Source organism: Ruditapes philippinarum, unplaced genomic scaffold (genome assembly GCF_026571515.1).
Source record: "Ruditapes philippinarum isolate M1 unplaced genomic scaffold, ASM2657151v2 ctg8505_1_1_1_1, whole genome shotgun sequence".
Lineage (NCBI taxonomy): Eukaryota > Metazoa > Mollusca > Bivalvia > Venerida > Veneridae > Ruditapes > Ruditapes philippinarum.
The window spans coordinates 25,313-39,466 of NW_026864856.1; the positions used below are offsets into that span (position 1 = coordinate 25,313).

A 14,154-nucleotide genomic window follows, 5' to 3' on the forward strand; every position below is an offset into this window, starting at 1 on the left:
GACCTTACAATGACATAGACAGGTTGAGCAAAATCATTTAAATGTGCAATCTATTTTATAATTAATAGACTGTTCTGATTAAGAATGTACTATCGCCTATAATAAATACGTTAATTGTGTTAATCTATAAATTAAAGTATGGCATTGACCTTAAAAGTAACATTATTTAAATGTCATACATTTGGCATGTTTGTTATTAATGCGTAGATCATATCTGATCATAACAACGCTTGACAAAACTTTAATGTGATGTTGCTCAAGTATGACGTTCGTGTTAATTCGTCATTCAGAAAGTTCAAATTTCCGAATCGCTCAAAAGTTTCGCATGCAGTATTCCGCTCCGATATCTCAAAATTCTGCATAAAACCCGGAATCGGTCCGTAGTCCGAATAATGGAATACTTTGTTTGGCCCATGCTAGTTGTCGCTCTGGTTTAGGAATAAAGACTGTACGCGAGGGTATTCGTAACATTTACTGACAGTTCAAGTTTATGCTACTAGAAAGAATAAGGTTGAAACTATAGTGGTAATATTGACTAAATTCAACATAATTTATTATTGTATTGTCTGTATTTCATAACAGGGAGAAGTATCGAAATCGATTCATCAGTACATACAGAGGAGAGAAAGTATCAAAATGACAAGAAGGGTAAGTTTTATTTTGCTCAACCATGATATTAAGCAAAACATCGCTCTTGATTTACAGTCTGTCGTCAGTACATTTCACCTTTCACAGGGTGTTGGAGTTGTTCGCATCTTTCTCGCAACAGTATCTTCATCGAGTCTGGTTACAAGGGCGGCGACTGTTGTCCAAATAATTTGCCAGTTCCAAAAACGACTGCGACATGAAGTTGTGTCGATAAGTTGTGAAAACATCGAGTCTTACACGCTAAAATAACTAGATCTACAGATGTATTATGCCGCAAAATTTGTTGAAAATAATTGTTCCCCGTCAAAGCCCCAATTTATTTAAAAAATAAAATGAAATGTGTTATTCAAATCTATTCATTGAAGGAACGTAAATTATCAACTATATGTGTACGCGTCTGGAATGGAGGTGATCCCTAAGAAGCAGTGGAAGTCAACAAAATAAATGGAAATTGTAGACTCGGTTTGATGAAGTCTATTCATGACCAAAAATAGAAAAGTGCAACATCTTTCGCGTCTCCTTACACCGGCTTTTATAGTGGTATTTAATTTTCAACACTTGATATTCTTGGATCAATGATCCCAAAGAACCTGAAAAATTTAACTGAAAACTTAGAATATAAAATCATATGTAATGATTGTAAGTGTCTGATTATATTCAACGAGTTTGTAATTAATAATTATGATTGCCTGAAAGTAAATTGAAATGTTCCATCCATAAAATAATATCGAAAATAGATTTCATGATATAATAGCCCTTATTGCAGCCCGATAATATGAATTATAAACAATACATTCGAAATACATTACATCAAAGAAACTCAGAAATACATACATTAAACACATAATTGTATTTGTTTTTCCTTTGCGAGGAATGTTAATATTTTATTATGCAAATTACGTCATAATATACATGTATAGTAATTACATTAGTATGCCAAGTTAATTGCCGACGATTTTGAAATTTTGTCGGAATTGAACTAGGGGCTCATGGAAACGAAGTTGGTAATCATAGATAAATTGAGTCTGTAATTAGGTTAACATTATTTGACGTCTGCTTTTCGAGAATCGAAATATAACGAAAATCGACAATTAAATAAATGCATGTACAAATCCTACACTTTTGCTACAGACAAAAATTTAATGGTCACCACACATTATTAACTAACCGCCTCCGTGGTAGAGGGGTTAGAGTCGATGACTTCTAATCCAGTTACCTCTCTGGCGTGGGTTCGATCCCCGGGAGATGCTTTCGTAGTTTAGCGCGGAGGAAGGAAGTCTAGTACTGGTGTAACTCTCCAGGTAACGATGGTTAGGAAACTACCCGCCTATATGACTGAAATACTATTGGAAAAGGCGTAAAATAAACAAAAACAAACAAACAAACGAAACATTATTAACTAAAATAGACTTTTATTGCTTTTTTATTCAGCTTTTTCAAGATCAGCATACTTCATTGATTCTTATTCAACGATCTAATTAGTAAAATACGCGGAGGTGTGCCTGGAAATCGGCGTGCGCGTTCGTCGATTTCATTTTTGACCCGGAAGTTGATGTCGGCGCTCTTAATGTAACCATCTACAGCCTCGAACGTTTCCGTGTACGACTGAGTCACAACTTAATGTCCTAAAATGGCACAGCGAGGAAAAAAGTTTATAAATTCGAATTCTAACGCCATATCCTATTCTTAATGTTTTAAACCTCACGTCGTACAATCAAATGGGCAGACAGCCGTTCAACCGTCGACAGCGGGTCAATATATTATTTTAAGATACGATTCGTAAATGTAAACATTTCGTCATTAAAACTTCCAAACCATACTATCAAAAAAGCTTGTTCTTTAAAAGATACCGGTATAGGGTATTAAAAATTGAATGTCTTCACAACTTGAGTAAAGTCAGCACCCGTTCGCCTCTTTTTAATGATAACATCGACATCCATTCATCAGCAAGAATGAATAACGCTGAAAACCGTTCAACGAAGCAATTGTCGTGGCTTTTGTGCTATAGTTACTAGGAAAGAGTCAAACTTTTTTGTTCATCTAAAACGTTCATTAATTCATGGTATTTCATGCTTACGAAAACCATCTTCAATAATTTTAATTGGTGGCATTACCAACTGGTTAACGCGTCGGACTAGAAACTTATAATCACTTTTTAGGATGCCTCATTGATGTTCGTAATTGTTTTGAATCAAGTAAAAACTATGACTGAAAGATACAGTGGAACTCTTTACAACGGTCTTCCATTGAGCCGAATCCTCTCTTAACAACACCTAAATATCATGTCCCAGATGAATTCAATAAAGTCTGTGAGTACTTCTAACACCAGGAGGAGATGCGTATGTTATTAGACTGTCCCGGTCGGACTTTTTAAAACAGATTTATAGCCCCTGATTAGCGATGTGCTTTGTATACAGAGTAACATTTGTTTCCGCAATATTTCTCTGCAAGTACTCACTGGATTTCAATGAAAGTTTGTGGCAACCTTCGATACCAATAGGAGATGCTTTAAACATGAAGTAATGACCCCTGAATACTTAGCCTTGTGTGTGCAGTAAGAAATAACCAGTACGGTGTGGCAAAATAATAAAAAACAGTTTTGCCGGATGTAATCTCCTTTATTCCGGTACATAAAACTGAACTGGAAAAACCTAGTGTTACAACATGTCAAAAACTTAAATGTCAGTAGTCGAATACCGTTAATTTTCTATTCTGAAGTGTTGCCTAGTGCCGCCTGGTTAAAATACATAAAATGTGAGTGCTGAACTAAAAGTGGAAGGGAAAATGCCACTGTACTTGAAAAAAAACGTAACAAAACATACAAAATCACCTATGCAATAATGAGTTGAACCTACCATTGCACGAGGTATCATTTAACAAGTGCTCTGTTATTCAAACAAATTACTTACAAGACCAAAAAAAGAATTTTTACTTTTCCTTAAAGTGTTACCAGGCATACTACTCGTACATGGCATTTTTATTTCCCGACTATATATATTATATTAACACATTGTCGATATTTACACTCGGAAAGTAACGAAAGTAACCATATTTTAAAAACGGACATAAAAAATGTTCGAAACAACTGTTACAATAGTTAATAAGTATCGCCTAGACCTTCCATTTAGGGGCGTCCGTGGCAGAGTGCTTAAGGTCGTTGACTTCAAACCACTTGCCCCTCACGGCTGTGGGTTCGAATCTCGACAGGACTTGGATTTTTTCATGTGATGAAGCTATCAAGCTAGCTTACGGAACGACTGTAGTTCTACTCAGGTGCCCGTTCGTGCCTGAAATAATGCACGGAGGGGCACCTGAGGTCTTCCTCCGCCAGTAAAGCTGGAACGTCGCGATATGACCTATACTGTGTCCATGTGACGTAAGACCCAAACAATAAAAACAAAAAAGACCTTCCATTTTGCAGGAAGGGTAGTAAAGATTTCGAACAAAATCAATTACCGAATTCTTATACCAACAATTGGTTTCAATATTCTAATTTTGGTTTATCCGGGAGTTTATATTTCATATTCCATATATATATACCTTGCAAGAATCACGAAGTAAATTTCATATAAACTGTCTAGATGACATAGATAATGTTATGTGTAGTGTTTCTTGTTAATAGTGGGAAACTATAATTCTGAGCTTAATTCAGGGCGAGTTATCGCTCCTTTCCATACAGATTCTAGAGGCGTAATGTCTTTTTGAAATTATGACACAGCCTTGAGCTGTATAATCATTTATCAATTTAACTAACGGTACTGGACTATTATTACTTGTACAACTTTAAGTTTAATAAAAGGTCAGATGTATACAAAACACTTGGTAATAAAATTCAATGAATAAGTTTCCTAATAATCTTTGTTGGAGTCAAACATCAGGAAAGAGGTTCAGTCTGAGCGAAAAACCCGTAGCCACCATTATAATAATTTATTAGCCCAGTTTTCTTTTTATATTGTCCACTGATAACAAATGATCTGTAGCCTTTAAAAATGTATACTGTTGTTCTGTCTATCCAAAGACAAAGTAAGAGCTGATATATGGTTTACACAGAACAACAAGTATAAAAAGAATAACAGACAATGATCAGATATTTATAATAAAACATCTGATTGGTTGATTTCAAATAAGAGACAAATAAACAGAAATAAAAGGTCTTCGCAAACTGTTGCATTCCGTACAGTGGCAGTATGCTATGCGAAAAAAAATATAATGGCATATTGCCGCATATATCCATCAGCATTAAGCCATGAAACACCGCACTTTGGGATCAAATGCACTTTGAGGTCAGACCCCAAAGTGCGTCACACTTCACATCGCACTTTTGGGTCCAACCTACTTTGGGGTCAAAATCGAGAAATTGACCCCAAAGTGCGTTGATATGTTACATATCAACGCACTTTGGCCTCCAAAGTTCTCAAAGTGTCAACTGAGTTCTGCCTAAATACTGAGTACAGACTTTTTTCGATCTGCGATATTGAAATATTTGAGGCGGAGTTCAAGACGACGGTCGATACTTATATACATCAATCTTACTGTCAGTGCCATTTAAATTCTGATGTAGCTGCAGTAATATGACTGATGCTTTAGTGATAAGTGTTTTATAAATTCTAACACTTGAAATATCTAAAAATTGTGTCCATATAACAAAGTACTATAGTTCATGAATTTGGAATGTATTCCAAAAAATAAAGATGCTTCGAAAAAGATCCTGATCTGTCAGCCATTCACTTGAAAGTGTTTTTTTTTTACTATATTGATCCCCATTTTAGATATGATGGGGATTTACTAAAATGTAGTTAATATTTTTTTTCCAAAGAACTACGAGTAAAAATACCTTATTGAAATGTTCTGGTAAAATATTACGTTTCTCGATCGGACTATAATAAGTGATCTTTATGAATACAGTATTACACTTATCAACAAACTTAAGTCTTTTTTACAGCTCCATAACAACCGTTCGCCAGAGGGTGCCCCCTTGATTTTTCAGGGGTGATAGTCAATTTTTATTGAGTTTTCACATAAAGGCACATTATGCCTCAGAAACATATAAAATGTTACTTCTTTAGAAAGGGCAACATGAATTTTACAATGTTTAAATAATGGTATCATAGAAATCATGTAAGATGCTTGTATTTGACTTCCATATAAAATACTAATTCACTATAACTGTACTTATTGCCAAAAAGCAACAGATGAAAAAGATGGTTCAGGTAATTGGCCAATGAGTAACGTTTTGGATATTATAGAAGTACACCAAAATTTAAGAAATACAACTAAAAGCATAAAGGGCCTTTTAAACAGTTTTATATGGGCTATATACAATAATAAGATATAAGGTCTCCAACAGAACACAAACATCATGCTGAACAAACGAGAACACTGCTGCAAGAAACGACCAGATCACGGTTATCTCTTGGGTGGACATTCGAAAGGATCAATCCAAGTGTTAACGCTTTTTATTTCATTTAAATTCTTCAAATAGCAAAGAAATGAGTAAAATTTCTCAAAATGCCAATCTTTTCAATCCATGTCGTTTTCGACTTCCAATCTATTCAGGTATACAAATGTCTGGTCGATTTCTACGAAATAAATAGAAAACGTCTAAAATTTCCTCATTAATGTCATAAACAAACTCTTTTTCTATCAATCTGCGAAGTCTAAATTGAACTAGAGCCCTCTTTGTACGCAAATATTTAAAAAATATTGGTTGTAAAAGCGAAGGTCAAGAAAAGTGCGTTATTTTGATTTTGAAGTGACAGGTAAATGAAGCAAAGAAATAGTATTATACGATTGGTCAATTGTCTTCCGATAATTATCTTAACCAGTCAAATCCTTATATAATATTCAGAGCGGAACAGTATATACATGCGCTATACATGGCGATAAAATACTGTCACAAGCGGGATCCTTGTGTATTTTTAATGAATTACGTATGAAGATGGCTTTTGATCAGTTAAGACGACTTCGCAGATCGATAGGAAAAGAGTTTGTTTATGGAACGTACGTGGAAATTCTAGCCGTTTTTTGTTTATTTCTTAAAAATCGACCAGAAATCGTGTTTTTACGTCGAAAACGACATGAATTGAAAATAATGGCCTTTTGCGAAATTTTTCCCAATTTCTTTGCTATTTGAGAGATTTTTATGAAATAAAAAGCGTTGGCACTTGGATTGATGCTTTCAGATTGCGACCAGAAAGGGATAACCGTGATCTAGTCGTTTCTTGCAGCAGTGTTCTTGCTTGTTCCGCATGATGTTTTGTTTCGTTGGGGGCCTTATATTTTCCGGTTATGTAAACTATTGGATTATGTGACTAGCGCCTGTGCTCTAGCATCGTCGGATACCCACGATTGATAAACATGTTACATAACATGCATGTTAATGGTTCGGCCGTGGGTATCCGACGATGGTGCTCTAGATCCCCAGTAAGAACTTTACATTATAATAAAGTTCCGCTGTTAATATGTGACTACTTAAATAGTAAATGCTATTTTTAAGTATTGCTGTGTACTGACTACAGCTGAAGGTCGAATCTACACCCAGTCAAGTTTCTTACATGTCACTTTTAGATAAGCTAAATCAATGGCCCAATAAACTTATAACCAGGCACCCCTTTGATAAAGATTGCCCAGAATTTATACCTTTGTCTATGCCATGAACAAAGTGTGTTAATAAAAAACGGGAAAATTGTGCAATTAGCTAAAACAATGGAGTTAATAAAATGTGTACATTCTTTTAAAAAAATCGGACATGAGAGAAAAATATTTCTAGCTCTTAGGTTGATGCAAATTCCTTATACTGAACAAGATCATTTACTATCCCTATTGTTTCTATTATTTCTACTATCATTCAAGGCACATTATTCTTTGAAATACATAATTGAATATTAGGATAAAATCAATTGTAACCGTTAGATTTAACAAAATAAAATTAACTATAATCAGCTATTGTTATCCGATTTTATGCAATTCGTCTTTTTTCTACCTTGATTTTTGTTTACCATTGACTTTGATTTTAAAACATCATGAAAATTCATTTTTATTGATTGAATTTTTAAGACTCTAAAGCGCGGTCGTTTGTTTGATGTTAAAAATGCTCATGTGCCCATGTAACTCACCTTTGGGTCAGAATTGGACCAAAAGTGCGTAACGCTTTGGGGCTGGACCCCAAAGTACGTAACGCACTTTGGGGTCTGACCTCAATGTGCGTTGGACCCCAAAGTGCGGTGTTGCAAAGCCATGCTGAAAAATACATAACATACTATCGCATATAGCATACTGCGTCCCGATAGGGCATTGTTCCTTTCCATTGGATGATAACATTTGACGAAAAAGACTTCATGTGGCGGCTATGTCTAGTTTCTAAGTGAGTACTAGTGATGAAATTCAGACCCTGTCGTATATCTCAGTACAAATGTGCAGAATAGAACACATAACCAAATAAATGAATATTTAATAATTAAGCGCACACTTTGAATACGTGTAACAATGTGAAACAATTATTGGAGCCCTGTAAATTGTTTTTCTATTCACATCGATAATTATTACATAGAAGTTTAAAGTTCAGCATCATTTTTTATCATTAGTTTATATTCCTGAATTATTAACAGTTTACAATTCTTTTTTTAGAGCTCAAAGATGGTTTGATTGAATTCTACAAAACGAGACACAGTAAAGTTTTCCTGTCGCCCTTTCCGAAGAAAATGACACACCTTTGGCTTCTTTCTACATAAGACCTGAATTGAACTTAATAATCTCAGCAAAGACGAGAAATTGTGAAAAAGTACCAGTCAAATCGTTATCGGCGATATTTAAAACCGGAAATCAAGCTCACCGAGAAATACATGTTATTGCTGATGCTGGCCTCGGAAAAACTGCATTTTCAAACTATCTGGCGAACACGTGGTGTCAAGTTCATTTCCCAGATGAAAACATGACTCAATTCTTTGAAAATGATGATACTGTATGCAGGGATTCGATTTCTTATTTCTGGTCTTACTGCGAGATTCGAACGATTTATGTTCTATAGATGATCTCATATTTAAAAAGATTGTTTCAAATTTGGGTCTACAAGAAAAGCCTTCCGAGAATTTTCTCCTTAAAATTTTGAAAAATGAGAAATGCCTCGTTATACTTGATGGGCTAGATGAATGGACCCACCCCGAAAAGGAATGCCACAGATCTGCGCGATCAATGCCCCATAGGAATGACCGAGAAAAGTGTACAATACTGACCACTACGCGACCATGGAAATTAAGGGTTTTGAATCTAAATTCGTGTCAAATAGGAAAAAAGGTAGAACTTACAAAACTAAGTTACGACTCAGCAGTCACGCTTACAGAAAGGATATTACAAAGATTGAAATCTCATCCGAATAAGGATGCATTACAAAGTGATGTCACAGCGTTCATATCAGGTATCGAAAGCAGACAAAACGACGAACTTACTTGTGTGCCTCTCCTTTTGATATATACAATTTGTTTATGGTGTGACGGTGTTCTAATAGAAAACTCAAAATATAAACTTTATATAAATATAGTAGAACTGCTCTTATCAAGAACGATTCAGAAGCATGGGGATCTTCAACAATTGTGTGACCTTTCTGATAGTGATATCCCAGAATGCCTCGCTGAATATGAAAACTGTACGAAATACTACCCACTCCTGATGTGTTTAGGGAAATTAGCTTATTATACGTTATTCAATGAAACAAGAGAAAACACACTAGTATTTGATGGATCAGTTGCTAGAAAATATCTTTCAATAGACGAAATAAAATTCATCCTTCACTCAGGAATGTTGTCAGAAAGCACAACAAAAACACTAACAAAAAAGAATAGTAAAGTATCATTTTGCCACAAAACAGTTCAGGAATTCTTTGCCGCAATATTGATAAGTTCTGAAAATGAGGCTCAGAAAACTGTTCTAGAAAAATGTAGAACTAATCAAGATATTCTAGACATGTCAAAAATCTATGAATTTATAAGTGAAATGAATGCTGATTGGATGTGTGTGATATCAAATGATTTGATGTCTGTGATAAATGAAGACGAAATAACACGCAACTATAGAACTAGGACAGGTGTCGAGTACAGTAACCCATTGTATAACATACAGAAACTGTTCATGTCGTGTTTACAAGAAATGCCTGAAAGTGAAAATATTCAATTATGTTTACAAGATTTCTTCATTGACGGGAGCACCGTGCACAGTGAGCGGTTACAATGTTTGTTAAAACAAAATAAAACCAACATAAAATCGCTTTATATAAACACCAGCCGTACTTCTAGCAGTTTACGTGAAATTATAGATTTATTCTCCCTCGTAGATCTCAGTCATATACAGAAATTTTACTATGAGGATGACGAGGAGAAGGAGGTTGAGTTAAATCGGATAATTTTTCCCAGTTTACAGTACGTAACTTTGATGACTGGTAAATGGACAAATGATGACGAAAACCTGATTGAAAATTTGGCGCGAGTACAAAACTTACAATACTTACTTGTATCATAGTTTGGAGACCTTTCTGTTGAAAATGTGTCAGGGTTAAATCGTATACATATACATGCACAGTGCGTTAACTGGAGTGCGGGTATTAGTTACCCGCACGCCAGAGCATGCCCATTGATTGGCTCATTTTTGCTGGGGTTTACATATTGTGACGGCAGAGAAAGGGAAAGCGACCGAAATGTCATATTCAGATGTTCGTTCATTGGTTCATTTTTGCCGGGGTTTCATATTGTGACAACAGGGAACGTGCTTTTATGTTTGACTATGATACAAAAGAGAAAGAACACCAAAACACTCGGCAATCTGATTAATACTCGGGGGCTACGCCCCCTCGTACAAATCAGATAGCCTCGTGTTTCGGTGCTCTTTCTATTACATATTTACCACTTCACATTATCTCAAAAAATACTGGAAACATTTTTCAATTTTATCTCCGGTCAAAAATCAATGAAAGATTTAACATTGAAGTTCTTAAACTGTAAAGGGCATGACCGCTATGGTTGTAAGGGATTGAACCTGGACTTGTCTCAACATTCAACTCTTACAAAGTTAGAAATGCGGAAGTTACCTAGGCTACAATTAAATATAGCAACACCGTCATTAGTAAATGTTACGTTGTCGTCTATAAAACTAGATGCCAGTTCATTGTTACTGTCACGTGACATGTTGAATATTGAACGTGTGGAGTTGTCGTGGATAATATTGTCTGCAGAAATTTACCAGAACTTTATTACCGTGCTGGAAAATCTGCCGCAGTCAGTTACAGTAAAGATGGCTTCACTAACACCGGCAAATTTATATTCTTTGAGAAATTATATTCGGAGGTCAATAAATTTTCATGTGATACCAGCCGACGACAACTGGTGGGGGGCAATTGAATTCAAAACAAGGAAACCAAGAAATTACTTCAATACTTCAATACAATTAAAAAAAGGACTCTAAGAAAAAAATGGCGATTTCTTCAACGTATACTCCAATTAGACATGTCAAACAGACATCGAGATAATTTTGGACAGGCATTTATTTTCCCATTTTCCAAGTCCAACACGGACGCTTGCTAAGGAGCAAAAACTAGAAAAGTTTAGAAGAAACAGCCTACATTACCTGTTGTTTTATACAACCTTGGGTCCAAATTATCATACTTCAAAGTCTAACAGATACAAAATATTCCACTTTTTTTAATCGTTCAAACTCAGTATAAGCAGCCTTATTGGAAATAGAAAGAATGACGTAAACGGTGTAATGGTAAAACATTTCCTGGTGTAACACATGTATCAGCGACAATCGGTTGCATTTGACAAGCTTTATTATTCTATTTGATAATGTTATTGGTGTCAATTTAAATGACTTCAAAGAATAAATGTGAAATTTTAATGCAATTTCAATAAATTGAATGCTCAATTGAAAAACAGAGAATTTTTTTTTAAAAACATACATTTTGTACATAAATTATCGTAATATCAATAATCTACAGGAGAATTTTATCATTTATATTATTCGCCGAGTAATGATCTGTCGAAGATTAAAAAAAATCTCAACTCTATTTTACTGAATATTTAAATTGTTTAATTCGTTCTTGATACATATATTATTGTCTTTTCTGCAAACATTTTATGTACTTTCTGTGTTACATATCCTGAAAATGTTAAATTGCAATGTATTGTGCAATATAGGCATTGTATATACATCCTTTATACAATAAACTTTTGAATTTGAAATGTTTTGAAAATTTACTGAATAAAGAGTTTTATTTGATTTATATTATAAAATTTATTAGCGAATGTATAAAATTATACCAGCACTAAACGTGACTTGTTTCATATTGCAGAGTAATTCAACACACGATTATTTCAGCATTAAAAATAAAATGTAAAAAAGAAATTCTGAGAACCTAACATACAAACTGAAGTGCATAATGTCCACTCCAGATACAGCTAAGAGTCCGTTTAAATTCTCAAAATTGAAATTAACAAGTTGGATATTTTTTACATCTGTGGTCATTGGATGAAATTTCTAAACTGCCTTTTTTATTTCATAACTCGGCCATGAATTTCCACGTACGTTAATACAATGTAAGTGTGGATACATCTTAATAAAATATAATAATCATACAGGTACTATACATGATGAAGAAAGAACTGCAAAGAAGAATAAATATCTTCTTGTTTCAATTTGTATTACACTCCGTATCAATTTTGAGTTTATCATCTTACAACATTGAGGACAGTTAGTAGTAAAGAAATCCAAAACAGCCAATAATAACTTAAAAATAGGGGAAACCTTAATCAGTCACACAAGCCCAAAGCCGCAAACTGAAAATGTGGCTTGGTTTGATTAAACCTACCACGAGCGGTACAATTTATATTATAGTACTTGGACACAATTCAGTAAAACAGGTAAAGTTTCGGATATTAATATTAATGTTACAATGTTCATACATATATTTTTTAGGTATTCGAAGGTAGAGAAATAAATCCACAGTATATTTTGGCTGATACAGAATCATAAGCGCGGAGACGCGATATGGTGATTGGACATTAACATGGTGTTTTCCCCACGGTTTCACATTCTTCGCGTTTTAACTTAAGAGAAATGCTGCACCGTGTTCTTGTGAAATCTTGCTTCGGGATAGTCTGGGACAAAACTGCGCTCTGTGAACGTCGCTCTATCTTGTTCATCTTGTTCCATTTCAATCCATTTTTTTAATTTTTAGTGTAAGTGCTTTTGAATAAAAGAAATCAAGTTAAGCTGTCCTATTTTCCTTAATATGTGCCGTAAATAAAGTTGCATGTAACTAATTAAAAAGTACTAGCAAAAGAGCTGGTTTTGACTGTCTAATTGCGTATATGAATATCTATGTCAGTAACATAAAGCTCTTATACACTGCCGTATTAAACAGGACACAGAATTAAATAAACATTGTATTTATAGCCATTTATTAAGATCACGCAAGAAATTATGATCACTCAAATAATGAAATATGTATACAAAGATTTACAAGAGAAAGCAGAACACAGCCTCTGACAGCAATCAGTCACACAGCTCCTGAACCACTCAAAACACTAACAGAGTAACAAACAGAAATCAAATGAGCCGCGTCACGACAAAACCAACATAGTGGGTTTGCGACCAGCATGGATCCAGACCAGCCTGCGCCTCCGCGCAGTCTGATCAGGATCCATGCTGTTCGCTTACCAACTCTATTACAAGTAGAGAAACTGATAGCGAACAGCATGGATCCTGATCAGACTGCGCGGATCAGACTATAAAATGGAATTTCAGACTGGTTGGGGATTAATTATCATAAAAACACAGCAATATTGAAATTTAGTGACCGTAATTTAAACGTAGAATAGTATAACAATGTAAGATAGATGGGAGAAATAGTCTGTTATCAAGACTGCATTCGTCTGTCAGAACAACTGTCGCAAAACGACATCAAAACCTCTAATATCTTTGTTCAAATTCCATTGAACGGCACCTCGAATGTGTAACATTTAAAGTTCCATGAATACCGTCGTATTTGTAATAGAAAGAGCATCGAAACACGAGGCTATCTGATTTGTACGAGGGGGCGTAGCCCCGATTATTAATCAGATTGCCGAGTGTTTTGATGTTCTTTCTCTTTTGTGTCATAGTCAAACATAAAAACACGTTCCCTGTTGTCATAATATGAAAACCCGGGAATAAGTAACCAATGAACGAGCATCTGAATTTGATATTTCTGTCGCTTTCCCTTTCTCTTCCGTCACAATATGTAAACCCCAGCACAGATGAGCCAATCAATGGGCATGCTCTGGAGTGCGGGTAAATAATACCTGCACTCCAGTTAACGCACTGTGCATGTATATGTATACGATTTAACTCGGACACATTTTCAACAGAAAGGTCCCCAAACTATGATACAATGTACACATATGTGGCTGTAAAATTCAAAATTTCAACATTATTATTAAGTGATGACGCAAAGGAGCACTTGCACTTACCGGTACCGTCTTT

At 34.9% G+C, this 14,154-nt stretch overlaps 1 protein-coding gene across 1 annotated transcript; it reads left to right on the plus strand.

Moving 5' to 3' along the window:
• Positions 1 to 579: 579 nt before the first annotated feature.
• Positions 580 to 10,149, plus strand: LOC132727054 (uncharacterized; the record flags this gene model as incomplete). The annotated part of the gene is made up of 2 exons (XM_060712464.1): positions 580 to 648; positions 8,275 to 10,149. A coding segment is annotated over exon 2 (1,539 nt), but the record flags the coding sequence as incomplete, so codon positions are not given.
• Between the last annotated feature and the right edge of the window lie 4,005 nt (positions 10,150 to 14,154).